Source organism: Diadema antillarum, unplaced genomic scaffold (genome assembly GCF_040938485.1).
Source record: "Diadema antillarum isolate AM-2024a unplaced genomic scaffold, OU_Dant_1.0 seq00001021_RagTag, whole genome shotgun sequence".
Taxonomy (NCBI): domain Eukaryota; kingdom Metazoa; phylum Echinodermata; class Echinoidea; order Diadematoida; family Diadematidae; genus Diadema; species Diadema antillarum.
Window position 1 is genome coordinate 158,509 of NW_027271856.1, and position 22,403 is coordinate 180,911.

The 22,403-nt window shown below is 41.2% G+C and overlaps 1 protein-coding gene across 1 annotated transcript; it reads right to left on the reverse strand.

Annotated features, from left to right (window-relative positions):
* Window positions 1-815: 815 nt before the first annotated feature.
* Window positions 816-18,093, reverse strand: LOC139742810 (mitochondrial dynamics protein MID49-like). The gene is given in 3 exon segments (XM_071653324.1): window positions 816-920; window positions 922-2,251; window positions 17,956-18,093. Coding segments are annotated over 2 exon segments (1,413 nt in total). The 5' UTR covers window positions 2,230-2,251; window positions 17,956-18,093.
* Window positions 18,094-22,403: the final 4,310 nt, after the last annotated feature.

Sequence of the window (22,403 nt, forward strand, 5' to 3'; positions counted from 1 at the left end):
AACTTCACCCCCTAATACACATACATGCCAAGTTTCATTAGGATACCTCAAAAAGTTTTGATAGTTACCCTGTCCACAAAATTCATTACGGACGGACGGAAGGACGGACGGACGGACGGACGGACGGACAACCCGAAAACATAATGCCTCCGGCACCACTTCGTGGCGGAGGCATAAAAACACGCTGAATTATCGGCTCGGCTACGGCTCCATTGGGTTTTTGGCCGCTATAGACAGGTTAAAATCTACCGCGGGAAACAAAATTTGTGGCCGCTGGCCGCGTTAGACAGGTGGCCGCTATACACAGGGTCTTTAACAGGGCTTTTCTCTCGGGGGGATTTTTCAGTGGCCGCTATAGACAGGTAGTCGCTATAGACAGGTGGCCGCTAAGGCAGGTTTGACTGTATCATAAATATTCTTAAATACCACTCTATGTACTCAATGTCAAGCCTCATATAAATGTAAATACTCGTATTATATGTCACAGAAAATCTGCATTTTTTTAACAGGAAACACACTGTAGTAATGCCTAATCATATCCCAAATAAATGTTTACCCGGTAATTCAAAAGTATGGCTTTACGATATCATAATGATTTGTAAACAAATTTTCCGTCATGTTTCTATTGCTGTTTGAAGGTTAACATATATACTGTATCAATGTGTACACGTTGTAGAATGGACAGAGTTCTGACTGCATATGTTTGCAGTGAAAGACATTGTCAAAATTACACCAGTACATACATACATGTACTATGGCCATTCAAACATTAATATATTTTCAATCAGACAAGAGCAAATAGAAGTCAGAACTTATTAATACTTGTGCTTTAAGATCTTACTTATCTTCCTTGTGTTTTTAAGAATAGCTTGCAGCCACTTGTGTGTTCTCTGCAACGCCCATGATGGGAGATCAATGAAAACAATTCACTGTTTCTTCCTGAGGGTGTGGAAGGTTTCTGTCTGCAAGACAATTGGTCAGGATTACAAGGACGTCCAGAAAACGCTCTGCAAGCACTTGTTCTCCCCAGTCAGTCTCCTCTTTGCAGGCTATGTACATGATTGCCAAAAGGTGGGCATGAGATAACACCTGCAGCTTGGAGTTGTTCACACGCAGAGCCTCCATGATGGCCAGACACTGCATCCTGCAGCCTTCCCCTCCATCCAAGTGGTGCAGCATCTCCAGGACGTACTCATTGTAGGACCACATCCAAAGGTTTGCATCAGGACCAACAGTGACCTCATGGTCTTCATCCCTGTCACTTTCACAGCTGTCTTCTGTCCCAACTGAGGTGCGAGGGCAGTAGGGCGAAGAAATCAGTGCTATGGATTCTTGGCCCACTTTGGCGTAGATCTTCGCTTGGATGGTTAGACTTGGACGCTCCTCATTAAATTCTTCAGAGTACTTTTCAATGGAGTCAGCAAGAAGTTTCTGTAAATGGCGCAAGACATATGCTGGGCAGAAGTAGTTTCCCACCATGAAACGGTCAGACGGATCCTGCCCTTTTGGGATGAAATCAAGGTTTATGCGCTTCACTAGGAAATATCCTGGGGCTTTCATGACCGAGTGTTGGGCATCCACACATTCCCAAGTATTAGGATCCATTTCAATTGGTACCACCATTAATTTTGTAGCTGAATCATAGGCCTTGACAATGGTCACATGAGACCGATCAGCTGCAAAGAAGGCACTGCCAAGATGGAGACTCTTCTCATGCTGTCTGACATACTTCATGAAGAAAGTGAGGAAGTTCTGCAACTCATCTCTCTGTGTTTGCTGTCTTTCTTCATTTGGCACTACATAGGCTGAGTAGTAGCTGTTTAGCCTTCTCAGGAGAGGTTCACCATTGTTTTGTGCTTCCTGAGAACTTCCACCGTCACCCCCAGAGCGATTTTGAGCATTTACCTGGGCAGCAGCCTCTTCGTAGTCATCGGAGTCCACTTCTTCATAGTCCGACCAATCACAAGGTCTGGACATGACGGCTTCCTGGTTGTCTGTGGTCTCCTCCACTTCACCCTCCCCTGACTCCCCATCAGCTCCTGATGTTGAGGCTTTCTGCTTGGACTGTTGCTGGTACTGCCGCTGCTGTGTTTGCTTGGCTGCCCTGTATGCTTCGGCAGCTATGAGAGCACTGGCGGACAATACGCCGATCCCAGCTGCTCCCTTCAGTCCCAGCGACCACCAGGATTCTCTGCTTTGCTCTTGTGACTGCCTATTCCTGCCTGCCATTTCTTTCAGTCATGTGAAAGACCTGAAATAGAACATGGAAGAGAGACAATGGATTTTTATTCCCTCTGATGATCATTTCCAAGGACTGAATTAAAATAGTGGTTGTTACGAACATATCTGACTTTGTAAAAACATGTGAAACTTTGAAATCCAATAACTATCATTTTAGTTGCCACAGTGAGTAAGCCCAGAATGAATGAAGCATGGAATTGTAAATGAAAGGAAAAAAAACAACTAGAAATATTAATTGCCATGCAAAAGTGTGCATCTGTGTATAACGAAGGTTGTGGAACCTCAGCCATACAAATTAAACTCCCATTCAGTAGAATTTTTCTTTTCCATGAGATACTACAAAGCCCTCCAACCCTCCCCCGAAAAATGGCAATATGGATACATGTTTTGTTTTTTTTTTATATTGGAAGTCAATCAATGAATGAAAAAATAGTACATACAAATACTGTATAGAGCCATGGGGAAACAACTAAGTCACTTCAAAGAAATATGTTAAAAATTATGGACTACAGAGAATATATTACACATCATGTTTGCCCCTATGAACAGTGGGATACTGGGGCAACAGTACACAAAAAAAAAACCAAACATATTTAAATATGATGGATCATCATACAATTTTTTAATAGAAATCTGTCGAGAAATGCAGCACTTAGAGCCCACGCATTAAATGGCCATGGAGGGACCACTGGGGGAAACATTACCAAAAACAATAGGAGTGCAGATTTAATATGTATAAAATGTACAACATACACACCCTTTTACAAAATTTTCACAAAAAAATCTATCAACAAGTGGGGCCTGCAGAATGCACACAGCACAACGACCAGACCATGACTACTGACCCAATAACATGCACAATATTGAGGGCAGTATCACTACAAAGTATATGGGCTAAGAGTACAATACATTATACCCCTACGTTAGATGAATTGATACAAATGGTAAACAAAAAATCAGTAGAGTGTAGAATGTATCATATCTTCTCACCCAATACTGATAGGGAAAAGGCCAGAAGGGCAAATTAGAGAAAACAAGCTAAGGTAAAAGTTGATGGCAAATATGTAGACCTAGAGGAGAAACAATCCTAATGACATACGAAACTGATCACTTTAAACGACTTACACTGTAGGTGATACACTGGGGATGGGGGGTGATCACATATCAGTCGCCCGTGATTGGCAACTTTTTAAAGGGGTGAGTTAGAAATCCAAGCAGTGCATTTAGAAAAATACCGCATATGTTAATTCAAAACTAATCACACTGGTCATTTATATTCCTCAATTTTGATTCTCATCTTTACGACGAAGGAAGAGGTCTGTGATAAGAAAAAAATCAAACAGGACTCAAAAGTGTTGTTAAGGGTCATCCTGGTCTTAAAACAGGCCTTTTGAAAAATGAGCTTTGACCCTAATTTGCATTTTTAACCAAGATGGATATCGTATCAACTTGCTGTAATTATCGAATATTAGCAATTGGTTAAACTCTGTGAGCCTACATGTACAAAATTTTACACCAGACGAAGCACTGCAACCTCTAATACAAAACAAATGGAAAATGCGCGTGTGCCTGTGTTTCCTTGGATGTGTTCCACTTTTAAAAATTGATTCAACATGAATTATAAAACAATTAACAAACAAACATTGTTCATCCTGCCGAATATGCGCAGACATTTTTGAAATGCTTAAAAATGTCTGAATTGTATACAAAAACCAAATGGTAGTAATTTTGAGTATTTCTAAATTTTAATGCATACACATGCATACTAGTATGTCATGACAACTTGCCTAATAGGCACTGTGCAAAAAGATCTGCTGGTAGTCATGTGAACTCTTAAGCCTACCATATGTGACAAAGACATGACATTTATTTACAAAGATAAGATGGATCATTTGACATCTCAAAATCACAAAATGGCACCTAGATGATGTCAGATAAGCTAACATTATGGAAAGTTTTTTTTACCAAGATAACGACATGAGACAAGATGGTAGGAAATGTCAGTTGAGATATTGCATTCACATGTTGTATGTCAGAAAGAACGAGGAAAGAGAAAAAAAGAAAGGAAAGGAAAAATTCCTTATTCACAATAAGTGATCAATATGCTGTTAGCGTCAAGGAACAGGTTTAGAGCATTACATCAGCAGTAGGAATCGCAAATGCTTCTTGCACAGATTAACTGACGATGCTTTCAAACTGGCTGTCAATAAATAGAAGTAAGCGTTCTCACTAATCCCAAAGTTGACAATACCCTTTGTGGCCGAAATCTGTGCCAGAGTTTTCAACTGAGTGGGTTTGTTTGACTTTATTTGATGCTAAGTTGTGAGTTATTTGGGGGTGGGGGATCAGCTGGGTGTAAAGAAAGAAACAGGCAAGTTGTATCTCTGGCTTAGAGCTTGGACACTTGCAGTATCAAGTCAAATACCCCACAGTATGCGTAACCAATGGGCACCTTTTAAGTCCTTCACTGGAAATATAGTGATATGACACATCTACATATTAAGAATGAAGAATTTCTTAAACACATGTCTTCACATTATTTTTCAAAACTTTAAAGATTCATGATATACACGTGTAGCAACAAAGTGCTTTTCACATATCTACACTTTTACGATAAAAGCAATTGATTATATACCTGCTCACCAAATCTGAGACAAATTATCGAATTGCAGACTCTTCATAATATTTGCACAGTCCAAAGCAAAATCAGCTTCACCTTGTGTGACTCCAACTTCTTCACAGACAAGATCAGGTGGATAATTCTTACTAAGGTAACATTCTGTGTAATGTATTTTTAACATCTGAATAAGCAGCGGATGAAGATACTGTTGTATTGACTACTGTCAATTGCAGCCTTGTGATAATCGTTCACGATGTAGAACAATGTACTCCACATCTCAAGATAGATTTGTCCTTCTTTTCATTTGTTTTCCATCATCACATTCTGAAACCTTCACTTGTGAGTGTGACTATGATCCCCTTTACAGTGAGTGAAAAGGCCGGGTTCAGGCCAGCCTTCCTTTCAATGTAAACGCTCCAAAGGCCAAGCTCTGGAGGTACGTAGTCTTGGCCCGGGCTCAGCCCGGGCTAAGCCCGGGCTCGGTCTGGCCTTTTCTCACTGTAAACGCAAACTGGGCCAAATGCAGTACCAAATAGCGACCCCAGAAGTTCAATGATTGTGACAACATAGGATATGACGTTGTAATCCCACGTTTAGCAAAATTTTGTCGGCGTACGCTACAGAATCATCTCCATTAGCAAGTCGAACTGTATGAGGAGGTAGTATTTCCAAACTTGCGTTTAAATTTAAGTTATCATCGAATCATTTTAACTGTACTACATTGTTTCCTTCGTCTTTATCCATATTCTTGTGCATACAAAACAGATAACCAGTGAGGATCAGGAAAGAGCAGTTGAGAGTGTGATGTTTGAAAGTACAGGGTTGTACAAGTTCGCCCTGTATAAAAACCATAGCCCTTTGTTCATTGCAAATAGCCCCCGCCAGCGCCTCTACACGGTGACCCTGGCGCACTCCCAAATGCTTGTTTGTTTGCACTTGTAAGCAGAGTGCCACTACGACAAAATATTGAAAGGTTTGAATAAAAAGCCTGGGCTGAGCCCTCCACTGTAAATGCACAGAATTGCAGCCGCAAGTACCTAAACTGAGGCCATGCATGCTCAGCCTGGGCTCAGCCCGGGCCAGGCATTTTCTCAGTCTTATACCCCTTTCCCACTGAAGGAAATCTTCCCCGGGTGCCCCCAGGGGCACCCGGGTAACCCGCAGTGTGAAAGGAAACTCGGTTGAAACCTAGGGGAAGCCTAGGTGAAACACCGATTAAATTTTGGGCAATTTTTACCCTAGAAGCGTCTTGGGTAAACACCGATAGTTCAACAGGAAACCCCCGGTGGTTCCCCGAGGAACGCCCAGCGTGAAAGGTCGTCTCGGTGAAACACCGGGCGAAATATGCAGATTCTGTCCAAGGTCATGCTTTGTTTCCTGTCAAGCACACATTTTTCGCTAGCTACCAATCGCGAGCTCCCAAATTAATCCGCACGTAATGCCTATGTAGAAAACATACACACGACTAGTATGTCGTTTGTGTGACGTAGTATACTGGAGTAGTATAGTATGGCTTTGCTTCGCGAACGAAGATACTTGGCATTGGGCCAGATGCATAAACGCTAGCAATTGCTTGTGCTAGCCTTTTACTTGAATCCGTATGCATAAAAACAAGCAATTGCTTGCGAGCAGAAGCTTTTGCTAGCAAGCACAAGCAAGTTCTCTAAAATGAGCTTGAGCTTTTGCTTAACTGGGACATTCCCTTTAAGTATAATTTTCATATTCATGAAAGAAAGACTACCCTTGTGCAGGAGTGGTATAAATCTACAAAAAAAATTACTCCTAAGTAGTGTAAGAAACTTCTTCATTTCAACAACGGGAATGTCCAGTGGTTAGCACGCAAAATGTGATGAAAAACAGGTAGGATGTCTGACTTCGGTGGAGAGCAAGGAAACCTCTCTCCATGTGTGATCTGGCAGATCCGGGCTAACTGTAAGCAGTGATGGGAATCAGCCAGTAATAAGTGTGTGTGTATAGATGTGTGTGTGTGTGTGTCTGTGTGTGCATTTATGAGTATCATTTCATAGCTCTTCTGCTATGTCAGGAAATGTTTCCGCACACACATGCCCTTTCAAATACATGCTGCCACACTCGCCTTTGTTCTTATGTTCGCACAGGCGTGACATCCCTTTTGTTGAAAACGCAAGCAATTGCTTATGCGGGACAAGCAAAAGGTATACCGGTAAGCACAAGCAAAAAGTTATGCACATGGATTTAGTCAATTGCTTGAGCTAGACCTTTTACTAGACGAGCTTGTGCTTTTGCTTGAAGCAATAGCTTACAAGTAATTGCTTGTTTTAAGCATTCGGCCCATTGTATTGGATCGTGTTGTATTGCACGCATGCCATATACAAATAAGTGCTGCGCAAAACTTAGATTAGTACATGTACTTGAGTTGCCGTGTTGTTTGTCCTTTTAAATGTTGCAGTTGAATTAATTATTTTCCAGTTAGTTCTGTGAATTACGAGTACGAACCACTAGTAAAGTATCACGTTCAAATGTCGCGCCATATTACACACTTCCGCTGGAATCGGCCGCAGTGCGAGCAAAAAAAAAACACGTCTTGGGGAAAGTTGCGAATAAAATTAGCTGAGAGCATTGTCGTAGGTGTGAAACGACGGCACTGAAAATTTCACCGGGAGGTTCCCCGGTGAATTCACCGGGGAATCCAACGGTGGTTCACAGAGAGGGGCAGCGGGAAAGGGGTATTACTCGATAGGGCCTACATGTATACCTTTCTCAGTAACAATTGGCCATGCAATTTGCATCTTGCAAACGATAAACGAGGCAATTCCGGTTGTTATTTTGCAGGGTTAAAGGTCAGGAGTTGTTATTTTGCAGGGTCAAAGGTCAGCAGTCAATATGCTTTTCGCCACATCGCTGCATAACAGTAACAGTATGAGCAAACAGTGCAATCTTCCGGTTTGGGGAGGTGAGAAGAGAAAGAGTGGAATCTCTCTCCCCACCTCCCTGCTTTAAACGTAAACATTCCGATCGACCACGAAAAGAAAACATTCCAGGACGTCCAGGGTGTCAGTTACACGCACCGCAGAAGAACGCTGATAAATCAACTCATGCAAGGTCGACCACTTACAGCAGCACTAGGCAATGACTAGTCCATTTGTGATCAGTAATTGCACAGTGACCATCAGTTTTACAACTCTCAAACTTTAAACAGAGAAGTAAAAACTAGAAAAGCACTCTGAGAGCGCAGACCTCCGCCAAGCATGCAAATCATTTTCACCTGTCCACTGATCTTGTTCTTCCGTAGAGATATCAGTGATTTCCACCCATACGTTATAGCATTGTGTGCTGAAAGTTGCCAGATTTCCCATGATATAGAAGCCTTTTGTTACGTCATAAACACTCAGCTGCACGGCGCGCCTCACCCCAGCAGAAACTAGAGCACGCACTTTAGTGCGCGCAAGCAAACCTCAAATATGCGCAGCCTGAACTCCTAAGTTCATTGACCCTTCCTGCCAAAATGTCAAAAATCCTTCATAAATTCCCCCAAAATTCTCAGATCACTCCCAAAAGTTAATCGTTTGGTACTTGTGTCATTCTCAACCTTTCCTGCAAGTTTCATCCCAATCCGTTAACTACTTTTTGAGTTATTTTGCACACGGACAAACTAACAAACCAACGGTAACGAAAACATAACCTCCTCCCTTGGCGGAGGTAATAAAGTGTAAGAACGTCCAGAAGTTTGAAGTTTGCCTGTTACAACTACATGTCTTTGAAGTTGGAGTTGAATGATATACATTGATGAACAATTTTGCAATTATTCAACATGTTGATGGTCTACAGGTAGTCAAATGTGGCTTGATCTGTATCATATACAGTGTATAGCCGTATTTACATATTTTCTTAATTTACCTAGGGGGATAGGTAATAATTATGATATTGACTGGCCTTTCTTTCGGGAGGTACCAGATAAATATTACCCGCACTGAAAACATATTGCCCTCGTCTTCGACTCGGGCAATACAAATGCTTTCAGTTTGGGCAATATTTTCTGGTACCTCCCTCAGGGCCAGTCAATATTATAATTTAGGAGGTTTGGACCCCCTGGGGCCCCCAAGGAAAGCATGGTCCCCATTAATACACTTTGAGATCCTATCTCCATAGGAATGCTACTTGCCAAGTTTGGTGAAAATCCATGATGTTGTTTTCAGCAAGATGAAAATTTAGGTCCCCCCCCCCCGCGTTGGGGGGGGGGGGGGGCAGCCCTGGATCTGCAATGAACTAACTTGGAACTACAGTCATCAATACTGTACAAGCTCAAAGTAACTTTGCTTTATCACTTCTAGTTCTAGCGAAGAATTGTAAATATTCCTTAAAGTCGGACGATCGTCACCCCTATTGGTACGTTATTTCATAAACTCCCGAACGACCAAAGTTTGTGCATGCAATTGCGCAATGCCAGACTCGGTGCTATATCCATAAACGTGTGGGGCAATGCTGCCACTGAGACACGTGTGTGCGTGTGCGTGTGTGTGTACGCATCATACACAAACATTGTGACCGCGAGCTGCCGTGATTAGAGGAGAGAGGCCAGAAGACGCGTGGCTCTTTTGGCCTCTCTTCATGCACGTGCGCACTGAGAGTCACATGTGCGTCCATTCGGAAGCTCTCGCGGCTCGGACAGCCATTTTGGGTCAGGAGATTTCTAGTCTAAGTTTTGTTCGCTGACCCATTGAGCAAGTGCTATATTCTCATTCGGTGTCAATACATTTGATCTTGATACAGAATGGGGGAGGCAGCCTGTTGTGTTCATCTCCGTGCCACACAAACCACTTGCCACGATTGTAAGGCTTTAATGTGTGTGTGTGTGTGAGGGGGGGGGGGAGAATTAGGCCCCCTTGGGTCCCCCAAGGGAATCGAGCATGGTGCCCTGTTGAACAAATTGAGATCTTAACCCCCTGGCATGCTATACTGTCAAGTTTAGTAAATATTCATCAAGGGGTTTTCAACGATGATGAACATACAATTTACATTTACCATTTGGACCCATCCCACCCCACTCCCTTGGGTCCCATGGGGGGGGGGGGGGCACCCCAGAATCTGCCATGAACAAACTTGAAACAACAGTCATCAATACACTGACTCATTGTATTAACTAAGCTCAATCACTTCGTTCTGGTTCTAGAAAAAAATCTTTAAAGGGAAGTAAACCCAAACAGCAATGTGGATTGAGTGAAAGCAGCAACATCAGTAGAACACACCAGTGAAAGAGTGAGGAAAATCGGACAATCGATACAAAAGTTATGAAGTTTTAACATTTTGGTGTTGGAACAGCTGGATGAGGAGACTACTAGAGGTTATGACGTATGAGTGGACAACAATACAAAGAAAATACAGTCAAACCTGTCTATAGCGGCCAACCAAGGGAGACGGAAAAAGTGGCCGTTATAGACAGGTGGCCACTATAGACAGGTAATCCAACTTTGTGTGCATTGCTTACCGTTGTATCCTAACTGCGACCAGCCCCAACACGCAGTGTTGGGGCTGCGCATTGTAGCAGACATGATCATGACAGGCGAAGTATAGCGCCTAAAAATCAATATGAAATCGCAAAAATTCCGCAATATGAAGACTTACAGGTGAAGATGTAATGTTGAAGACTGACTGCGTTCAACTTTTGGTTCTGGTAATAGTCCCTTTCTGCTCGGTTTGATGAGTTAAATGCGACTCGGTCGAGAGGAACTCGGGAGAACTACATCTTATACAGTAAATGGATTTGAGATTTGTGCGCATGCGCTGGCCATCAAGTCGTGTAGCTTTGTGGCAAGGCCTTATCATACTGTTGGCAAACCCTCTCGCTGTATATTGCGTTGCTTTCTGGGTGGGTGCGCGCGCGCGCACGCCTTGTCAGAAGGCTAAACGCATTGCGACTCCGCCAGCACATGAATATTTACGTGCGCAGTGTACTGCATACTGATTTCGAAAATGGTGAATGGGATGGGGAGCTAGGACTACGGACCCGTATATGGCCGTGAAAAAAACGTTTTTTCAAGATCATTGGACCAATGTGAACAAGAACAAGGTGAACGAAGGGTATTAATTAGATAAGAATCTTATGTATACTATAAAAGTACGTTTTTTCCTCGTGATATTCGAAACCTACGGAGGTGCGAAAATCTGTGACAGACTGTGTATGTTTTTCAAGCTTACCGATATAGCACTCTATTGACTCAGGACGCTCCCACAGTGTGTAACTGTGTATACGGAGCGTCCCGGGGTTACGTTGTATCCTTACATGTACATGTACCGTGTATGTGTGTATGACTAATGCAGGCATACACCGTGTGTTTCATGCATTTAACCATGCAGGTCTATATGAAATTGTTGCACAACAGCATGTTTATTGTCGTGAAGAATCATGCATTATTTATATGGCTGAATGAGGGATGAATGCAGCGGTGGCGATCACTGAACGTTGCTCGCACGGCTACCAAACAGAAAAATACGCTGAATTATCGGCTTGGCTACGGCTCCATTGGGTTTTTGGCCGCTATAGAAAGGTTAATATCTCCCGCGGGAAACAAAATTTGTGGCCGCTGGCCGCGTTAGAGAGGTGGCCGCTATGTACACAGGGTCTTTAACAGGGCTTTTCTCTCAGGGGGATTTTGTAGTGGCCGCTATAGACAGGTGGCCGCTATAGACAGGTGGCCGCTAAGGCAGGTTTGACTGTATAGAGAAAATTCAACAAAAATTCACTTTTCTAACGTTAGCATTATAAAAGAGCACTTGACTAACCGCTTTCTTTCAGAAAGCAATGGGGATTAAATTGCTACCCTTATTGAGCTTAACATTAACAATAACATACGTCAGTATCAAGTTGATGGAATTTGTAATCTTCATGAAAAATGTTTTTTTGTGTGTGGAATTTTCTTTATATTTGCTATATATGATTGTTGTCTGCTCATACGTCATAAGCACGTCTACATCAACATACAAACAGCATACATATAAAAACAACATTGTACACAAACAACATCGCTGGCGCTGGAGTCACACACGTACACGTCTATGGCTGCGTTTATCACCTTTCCCCTGTTTAAACGGCTTTCCAAAGCCCTATCCAAAGCCCTTTCCGAAAGGGCTTTCAAAACAGCTTTGTGTTTATCAACTCGTAAAAATTCCTTGAAAGCTGTTTGAAAAACCTGTTTCTGCCGAGAAAAGGTTAAAAGGAGTTGAACTTGAAACTTACCGCAGCAGCGACCCCATCACGGACAAATATACAGCGCCCCGCGACGGGGTTAACTTGAAACGTATAGGCAGGTATCCTATTACCGAACAGTATCCTATATTACCGAACGCGTACATTTTCAATGGAAGCCCATTATTAACAACTCGAATACGCGCGCATCCATTGCGCTATGCACGCGCATCCATTGCGCTATGCACGCGCTGTTATCTCACAAGGGAGGCCGGTGCAGAAAATTGCTAAACTGCATCAAAAAACAGAAAATTCTAGTAATAATCGCTGAAAAGTTGATGTTTGTTATTCTGCGTTAATAACATTGACCGAAAATGCAATGCCTAAATTTCCCCATAGAGGGGGCTTGTTCGGTAAATATAATACGATTTGCGTCGGTAAAAAGACATGGTTTTTGTGGAAGGGTTATTTGAAATACAGATTTTGTTAAGTGCGTGGCTTAGTTTTCAAATAATACTGATACAGCTAAATTTATCAGAATTTTAATTATCTTCTTGGAGATCTTTAGCTAAATTGAAGCATAATGTTGCCCGTCTGGAGAAATTAAATAAAAATCGTTCGGTAATCAGTAGGGGTGCTGGTCCGAGAATGCGGATCGTCCGCACAAACGAGGGTATCTTTGTAAACGCGGACAAATCGCGTCCGCGAAAATCGGGATCGGTAGCTTTTTCGCGGACGATCTTTTTCCTCGGGGCTTTGCGGGCTTAGGGGTACCGAACCGCACGTTCTAGATGCGATAAACGGATTCCTCGTGTACAAATACCCCTAGTTCACCGTCTACTTTTGTGGGTTGTCCGTCTTCCCGTGGATTCATCGCGCGAAATGTGAAAGTCGCTGTGCTGTCAATGGCAATACATGTACACGCATCATGGAGCAACTTAACACACCTACGAAGTCACCAATGCACTTTGCAGTGGAATTACGGCAAATTTGAACGGTATGAATATTTCTTATGAATAAAATATTAATTCTAATTATTGTTAATTAATATTCCGATTTCCGATTGTCTGGTTTGGCGACTGTATGCCGGTACCTACAAATCCCGTTGTGAACACATCGTTGTGTTGAAAACTACTTACTAGTAATGTGTTGTATGTCCGACTGCACGTGCGCAGCTACCGACGCTAGTTTCCCATGTATAATGTATGCATGCACATGGGCATTTAAATGATCAAAGACAAAACGGGAAGTGCTTTAATATTCAAGGAACGGTTGAATAAAACTAACAACAAAACTCTATAAACAAAACAAAACAAAAACAAACGAAAAAAAATAATTGTGAAACAGTGGAAACGAAATTATCAAAGATACTTCTTTCGATCGCATCTAAATGATATTCCCATTTTTAAAATCCTTATGATCAAATGATTTATAAAATAAACTTGAAAATGGCTCCCGTAAGCGAGTACTGCAGCAATTTTAAAGACTGGTCGCACTACAGTTATAGAGTATGCAGTGCTGATAGTTTAACCAAACTGTGTTTGATTTTATGAATCATTGTATCTATGAGGGTGAGCTCTCACCTGTAGGTCCGGCGGTAGCACGCCCGTCATCGTGGAGTCAAGTGAGGGGAGAGGCCAGTGCTATGGTAAGAAAAGTTACCAGAACTTCTCACATGATGGCCCACACGCATGCTTCATTAATTGGTCGGTGAATGATGATACAATTGTATCACATTTGTTTTATTGGTTATTGCATCATAAGCGCATCATAAGCAGAAACAAATTACATGCGTACTTCTTTAGAAGTGTTACACGTGTGCCACATCAATTCTGTTTGAATCTAGATGCAAGTATACTAACCAAATTACATCTGTTAATTTCATAAAGATGACCTCCAAGAACTGATGGATGTTCACATTCAGGAAATGACGGAGTTGCGTAATGAAGGCCAAAACGAACAAGGTAAGCAACGTTACACATAAAAGTAACATTGATATATTGCTACCAATCTGATTCAGTATTAATATCACACTGCATATTTGTATTTCTCTCTGTGAAACTGGAACATTTCGTAACAGTTTTTTATATATTTTCTTTCCTTGTCTTATGGCACAGATCCCAACAGCACAATCAAAGTTGAGCAAGGTAAGATCGTACGATGTGTAGGATAATGGCAGCCCTGAAATAGGCTCTCCACTCTTCCCTGAATCATTATTAATGCTCAACAATGATTCTGCATGTTGCGTTGGCAAGAGGAGCTGATATGGTGCACTTGCGTTACCACGAACGACATATTGTTACAACGTCGAAGCACATGCAAAAATTAAGATCTAAAAATAAACGTCATTGAGTCGCTCAAAAGTAAAACGTTTATAGCTAAATTTTCGATTGAACGAAGTAATTTCCGGGCGACATTGAAAAAGAAAAATGAACGAAATTTATTCTATAAGGTCCTATAACGAAATGCGGGACGCTTACGATATACAGCATGACTTCAGCACAAGACAAATTTAGCGAGCGTCTCTTTGATGAAGAACGCATCACATTTTTGTGGGTTTAAATAGCAATCGCTCTGCGTTTCAGGGAACTTGCATTAGGCCATATTATAAGATAATCCGAAATGAAATAACGATCGTTTTTTCCGAAGGTTCGTAATTCCAAAACACACAAATTCTGTTTGCAGTGTACCTAGATGTTCGTTGCAAATCCGAAATAAACTACTGTCCGTCATTGCGACATAGTTTGTATAGCATATGACGTTACTGCGAAGATTCATTTTTCCTTGCGTTCAGTAATCCGAAAATGAAATAAGGTTCGCTATTACGAATGTTCCTTAACCTAAAAATGTTTGGAATCTTTGTGTTTCAAGGTTCGTTAATCGGAAATGAAAATCGTTTGTTAATCCGAAAATGAAGAGGTGATTATAGGACTGCTAACAAAAACATACATCATTGTTTTTAGATCAACAAGTCTTCAGATAATGAACCGTTTTCATTTAAGGATGAACGATCTTTTCTTTGAACAATGAACCTTATTTCCATTTTATGATAAACGAAATGAAATAACTAACATTTTCTCATTGACGGATGAACAAACCTTCGGAAAAAACGAATGATACCGGTACTTCATTTCGGATTAATGGACTTTCAGCATAGCAAACCTTAAATTTCCTTTTCATATAAAAAGAACCTTTCATTGAAGATGAACAAACCTTCGGAAAAATCGAATGATACTTCATTTCGGATTAATGGACTTTCAGAATAACCATAAATTTCCTTTTCATTTAAAAAAGAACCTTTTGAACAACTGTTACGAACCTTGGGAATAGCGAGCCGTAAAACCGACGACCCGTCGAAACGGCAAACCTTTTATAGTACAACGGAAATTAGGAACAACAAACCTTTAGAATAGTACTCGAATCCTCAACTACTTTGATGTGATTTCAAACTAAGCATGAAGTACAAACAACTTTATCTATCAAATGTACAATATCGATGAAATTAAAGTGATAGCATTGCATTTAATATTGCTTTTTTGCGTATTACGAGTAGTCGATAATCACATATTTGAGTGTTGTTGTTTTTTTGTGTGTGTTGTTGTACACAAAATTTTGATTCAACGAAACAAAACTGCCGATCCCAAAGACTTTGTTCTAACGTCAGTACACTATACTTCGGCAAGATACCTTTTAGTGTGCAGATGTGTTTATTTCATGTATAATTCTGCCCACTACACTCTAAACTGCCGAGTTACTTTTGTTGTACATATTAATTATAGTATTTGTTCTTCTCTTTGATTTAGGGAATGATCTTGGTGGACAGAACACGACAGCAGTTCTAGAAATTGATGTTGAAGGGCACGTGTTCATGCAAGTTGGGCTACTCTCAATTCATGTTCGCATGTTCGGCTTGCTCCTCACGAATGTCGGCTTTCCCGGCGGCTCTCAGTACCAGTGTCACGGCGTCATGAAGCATAGCTTGCACTTGTTGTCATGCAATTAACATCCAGAAGTACTGCTCAATGACTTTCCTTCAGCTTGTTCTTGATGGGAATGATGCTGTAACCTTAACTTCTCATGAATTAATTCTGTAGAAAAAGAAAATGACATTTTTATTTCGAAACGGGGAAAACTTGTGTGATATCAAAGTAAGATCATAAAGTGTACGCATAATGTTAAAATATTGTGTACTTGACCAACGGTGTTGTTTATAATGTTAAGGGACATTCCTTCCTGATATGTTGCTGTGTATGAACAGCTATGTGCTTAGCATCTGCCCATTCTGTTTGTAACTGAAAAAAAGTCACCAAACTATCTTTTTCCGAGGACAAAAGATAAAAAGTCTTGACATCAGCTCCTATAATAAAGTCATACTTTTGTTTGTGCCCTCCTCGGCAACTCCAAGGCCAAGCTCTGTCTGTGCCAAACCGTTTGGTAACTGTTTAATAACAATTAAAGTGCAATTTCACGTTCAATACTCTAAAATCTTTTACAATTTACTAAGTTTATTATTATGTCTGTTATACTTAAATTGTCACTGATCTATTTGTTTCTTTTTTTTTTTGCTTTCCAGTACGTTATCTTACTGCTGAATGTTTCATTATTCTAGGCGTACAATGTCATTAGGCTTTGTCTTTTTTTTTGTATTATAATTCTAGTCTATAGCATTATTGTCAGCACAGAAAGGATACATGCATGTATCGTGTACTGTGATACCTGTGCCTATTTTTGTTTAAAAGCTGATTTTTTTGTCTATAGAATTGGCAATAAAATGTGAAGATTTGTGTGTGTGTGCGTTTGTGATTAATTGGTACCGGTACCCGATTTCTTGGCGCTTGTTTTGTTTGTTTGTTTGTTCTTGATGTATGATAACAATTTCCTGGCATTTGGGTATCTCAAACACCCCCAGTTACACATGCATACCCACACAAGACTTCTAATACATGCAGGTTTCGTCAGCGCTATAACATTGAATGGAAAATACTAAATGTGTGTCGTTTTCAATTAAAAATTGTAGTAATTAAATGATAGACGTAAACTGACGTGAAACTCATCTGCCTTTCACATACAAGTCAACATGCTACAATAGGCCGCTTGCAAGAATTATTCACAATTTACAGTATATCCTGAAACGTCTATGAATCCAAGCTCATCTAGATCTAGAGATCTTCTAAATTTTACATAGATCTACGATTGTAGGTACAATGTTATGCTTGTACATGTAGCTGTATAAACATCACAATGATAGTAGGACATCGATACTCACATTTAGGTTGAAGAGCATTTCACTAATAACACTCGATCCATATTGGTCCTAGAAACGCAAAATTTGCTCGACTTGTTGATGTCGCAATGCGCAGCATGCAGCGGTACAACGAAGGTACGTTTGTACAGTGTATTATAGAGATAGCCCTATATCATACATGTACAACGTATTACATGTATGTCAGCTTCAACTTACAACAAAACATACGCATGGGCACACAGAAAACGGGGAAAGCAGTGATCTCTGTTTATTGCACATCGTCCTTATTTACGAGGGTCAAAGCAAGAAGCAGTGAACAGTCGCGCTTCTGCGTCCTTACTTTTGGGGACAATCATAGTTTTCTAAGCTTATATCGGTTTTTAAGGACGCGTCCTCATTTATCGGGACGCCGTTCGCCGAGAAGTCGGCAGCTTGCGACGTCGTCACCGTATACGAAGACGACCCTCATATACAAATACGATCCTCATTCTCGGACCAGCACTACCCCTACTGGTAATAGGATACACCTCCATACCCTATGTCTCGCCAACCGGCGCGCGGCGGCAAGCTTGCTGATCGGATTACTAGTAGTGTGCAAGTGCCCACCGTACAAAAAGGGACAGGTCCCACACATACATGGTTTATAAACAAACAGTCAAAATCATACATTCTGGTCACGATTGATACCTTCAGCATGACATCTGCTCTTAGCATGTGATGAAGTCATTCGCCGACACCCCGTGAAACAAACGTTTTTTTCCGCTCAGTCCACAACTCAGCTCGCTCACTCAGGTTAGACTAGCGACTATGTACAGTGTATGTCGGCCGTTCCCCCATGCACGAGTTCTGGTTACTGTATGTAGGTACAGGTGCCGCCGTATAAGCGGCGCTCTATCATCTTTGGTAAAACGTAAACACTATCTACCGTACGTAATTAACCAGGGTCGTGGTAGTAATGGAATTTTACGAGAGAGTGCTTCACACGTAGAAGCATCGATCACACTGCACAGCCCGCGCCCATCCATCGATGACACAGTTTGCTGATGCGATGAGATCTCATTGTGTGTCTTTGTTTGGTGGGGGATTTCTCCTTCACAATTTTCTAAATACCAGTACATTGCTCATCAGCGTTCTTTTTTTTTTTTTAATGTGGGATCAACATTCACAAAAAAGGAAAATAACGGGCATACTCGCGATTGTAAATACGCATTTTGGTTAGTATGCGTGTTCAGATCGAGACTCCAACCCCAAGCACCTTCTGATCTGGAGATTCTCCCGCCTGAAACCCCTACCAAACGGGAGACTCCAAGTTGATGTGTGCGAAGCGCGAAGTTCCTAGGGTTCTAGATGCTCTCTGGTGCGATCTAAGGCTTATTTTTTCAACATACGATAGCAATAAGTAAGAAATCCTTTCCAACGGGAGACACAGAGCCAGGGCGGGATAAATTAAATCTCAAACGGGAGAACGGGAGATTTTGCAAAAATGGGTTTTCGGTGGGAGATCTCCCGTCGAAAACGGGAGAGTTGGAGTCTCTGCGTGTTTCATTGTACTCTGGGGGTGTTTACAGGAGGTTCGAATGACCCCCTCCCCCCCCCCCCCTGACATGCAAGGTCCGCTTGACAACAGCAAAATTTTACGACGAAATAAGAAAATTTCTTTTCCAGCAACTGAAGACTGTGTGTGTTTGTGTGTGTGTGTGTGTGTGTGTGTGTTATGTTGAAGAGAGATGATCGGCAGTATAAGTTGATAAATGGATTACACATTTGTATTTTTGAATGGCATTAATTGTACTGTTTTATGTTCATGTTACACCCAAAATGGGTTGATTTATGAATGATTTGAATGAAATCAATAAGATATCATTGAAAAACAAAAAAAAAGTGTCTCTCTCTCTCTCTCTCTCTCTCTCTCTGTTGTGTGTTTTAAGATTTTTTTTCCGTAATTAATAAAAAAAAAATCAAATGCATAGTAGAGTTATGTCATGACTACTTCATTCCTCTCCCTCAGGACTACACCTAATAGGCGTTTTCACATCAGCCCGATAAAATCCAAGCTCGAGATATTTTTTATTCCTCAAGTCAGAAAATAGCGCGCTATTGCGAAACATCGGGCTGATGTGAAAACGCCTAATTCTCTCCCTTTTCCTTTCTCAGACAGAAACATCTTCAGAACACTCTTCCACAGCATTCCAGTTTCAGTGGATTAACCACCTGCCCTTGGCTCCCTTTAGCTCGAGTTATCTCTTCTTCTTCTTCTTCTGATTAACTCTGCCTCCTTCAATAGACTGAAGATTCTTGCAGACTGGTGCTATTTACATTATAATACAATTTATTTACAGATATTTACAAGCACATAGAAAATTTGACGAAAATACTAGCCACTGTGATCAACCGTTAGACGGTTTCGAAATGATCCCACAGATGGCGCTGAAACAATTTCTGACGACAGGGAATTCCAGTTCCTTACAGTTCTTGGGAAGAACGAATGGCGATGCGATTCAGTTCTCGAATATGGTACCTGATAGGAGTGTGGTTGCAAGGCTCTCGTTAACTGAGTAGCCTGTTTGATGATATAGTCCTGTGCTGAAAGAGGAGTGAGATTATTGTGTATTTTGTACATCATAATTAGCCTGTCATTTTCTCTGCGCTGTTCCAGAGTGGTCCAATTAAGTTCTTGTAGCATTTTGGTGACACTCGAGGTGTTATGGTAGCGATTTAAAGTGAATCGCGCAGCTCTTCTCTGGACCATTTCCACTTGGTGGATTAGGTTCTTGGTAGATGGGTCCCAAACTGTGGAAGCATACTCAACAATTGGTCGAACCAATGTTTTGTAAGCTGTGGCTTTAACATCAGAAGATTTTATGCGAAGATTGCGTTTTAGAAATGCAAGCACGTTATTGGCTTTATTGACAATATTGTTGATGTGTTGGGTCCACTTCAAATCAGAAGTGATGGTTACACCCAAGTACTTCACGGATTCAACAGATTCAAGAGGGGCGTTATTTAGATGATACACGTGTTGCACCTTACTTCTTTTCCTGGATATCGTCAAAACCTTACATTTATCTGTGTTCAAATCCATCATCCATTTTTTCGCCCAGTCACCAATTTTGTTTAGGTCCTCTTGAAGATTTTGCGTATGATGTTGATTGTCGATAGTCATGTAAGAAATTGCATCATCAGCAAAAAGGCGAACCTTTGACGCGAGACCATCAGGCAAGTCATTGATGTAAAGTAGAAAGAGGCAAGGCCCAAGAACCGACCCCTGAGGCACTCCAGATCCTACCGCTACTGAAGAAGATTTAATACCATCCAAAACGACCCTCTGACTTCTTCCACTGAGAAAACTTTGAATCCATTTCAGATTTTTCCCCCTGATACCGTAGTAGTCCAGTTTACGTAAAAGCCGCTCATGCCCAACCTTGTCAAAAGCTTTTGGAAAATCCATGACTATAACATCCGTTTGACGTCTTGCTTCCAAGTTCCTATGTAAATCGCTTGTGAAACCAAGTAATTGTTGTTCACACTTGTTCTTACGGAAGCCATATTGCAGGGGGAAAATGACGTTATTTTCGTCCCCGTCCTTCATAATTTTGCTGGCTAAAACGTGCTCCATTAGTTTACAGCAAATACATGTCAGCGAAATGGGGCGGTAGTTTACAGGAGTAGATCGATTACCTTTCTTGTAGACTGGTACAACATTTGCTTCACGCCAATCATTTGGTATTTCACTTAATTCATAATAAACAACCGGAATATATTGCAAAGAATTGGAGCCAGAATTTTTGCCAGCTGCTTCAAGACTCGTGGAGTTATACCATCCGGTCCAGGGGCCTTACATGTCTTCAAACCACAAAGCAACTTCTCTACACCCTTTGATGTAAACAAAATATCCTCCATTTCTTCAAAGTCTGAGGTTTCCGGTAGTATATAAGTCATTCGGTATGGGAGTTTCCTTGGTGAAAACACTTTTGAACTGTTGGTTCAATGCTTCAGCTTTTGCAATTGGATCAGTGATCGTAATACCATCACTTTTCAGTTCTCTTATTCCTGTATTATCAGCTCTGTTGTGTTTGATGAAGCCCCAAAATCTCTTCATACTCTCAAATTCTGTGGTATCTTCATCGATAGAAAAAAGAGATTCCACATAATTCCAATAAGCCCTCCTTAGCTCTTGTTGCAGTGATTTCTTAACTGCTTTCAACTCTTCCTCCAATTGAAAAGGGACTACCCCGTGGTTTCTCAATTTCATGTTCCGACTTTTTTTGTTCAACCTATCTCTCCTTTTGATCAACCTTTTAATCTTGTTTGAAATCCAAGGTATGTCATTCTTTTTGGAGGTCATCTTATGTGGAACAAACTCTGTCATTCCCTTCTCTATTCCATTCTTGAACATAACCCAAGCCTCATTCACTGAGCAAAAATCAAGCTTCTTCAATTTCCTTGCCTACACCTTGCATGAAATCAGCAAATTTCTCCCAATCCGCTTTGCTGTAGATGTTAATCTTCCTTCTTGCTAGCTTCTGGCGAGCTGGACAACCAGCAATCCCATCCCTCTATCTCTTTTTGCTTTTGTGTTTGAAGCTACTTGCTTTTACCCATAGTCTTTCCCCCTCTCAACTTACCTTTTTTCCTTCCCGATTTATTTCTCCAGTCATTTCGATTTCATAGTCCATAATATATTGTTCACAGTCTTCGTTTTTTTCCAATTGATTTTATATATACTCTCTCTCTCTCCTATCTTCATGATTTTCCATCCTCACGTCTCCCTCCCCCCTTCTCCTTCACCTTTCTCCTTCCAGCAATATCCGAACCTTTTTCTTGATTTTTACTATTTTTTTTCTACTTTGTCCCTTATCACTCTCCCTGTCCCCTTTTCCTTGACCGCCTCCACTAGCCCAATTTCAACTTCCATGTCTCTGCTGCCACTCACTTTATATGCCTTCCCTCCTCAGCTCCACTCTAGATCTTTCCTTTGGCTTCTTTTGTCAAGCCAACGATCCCTGTAAAAAGTATTCGCGGCATGAAATTTCACGAATTGGACCCGACGGCCTTTTTCGTGGCATGAAATTTACGCGGATCGCCACTGGCGTTCAATGCATATAGACAAGAACTTTCGCGTACATTTTAATTTC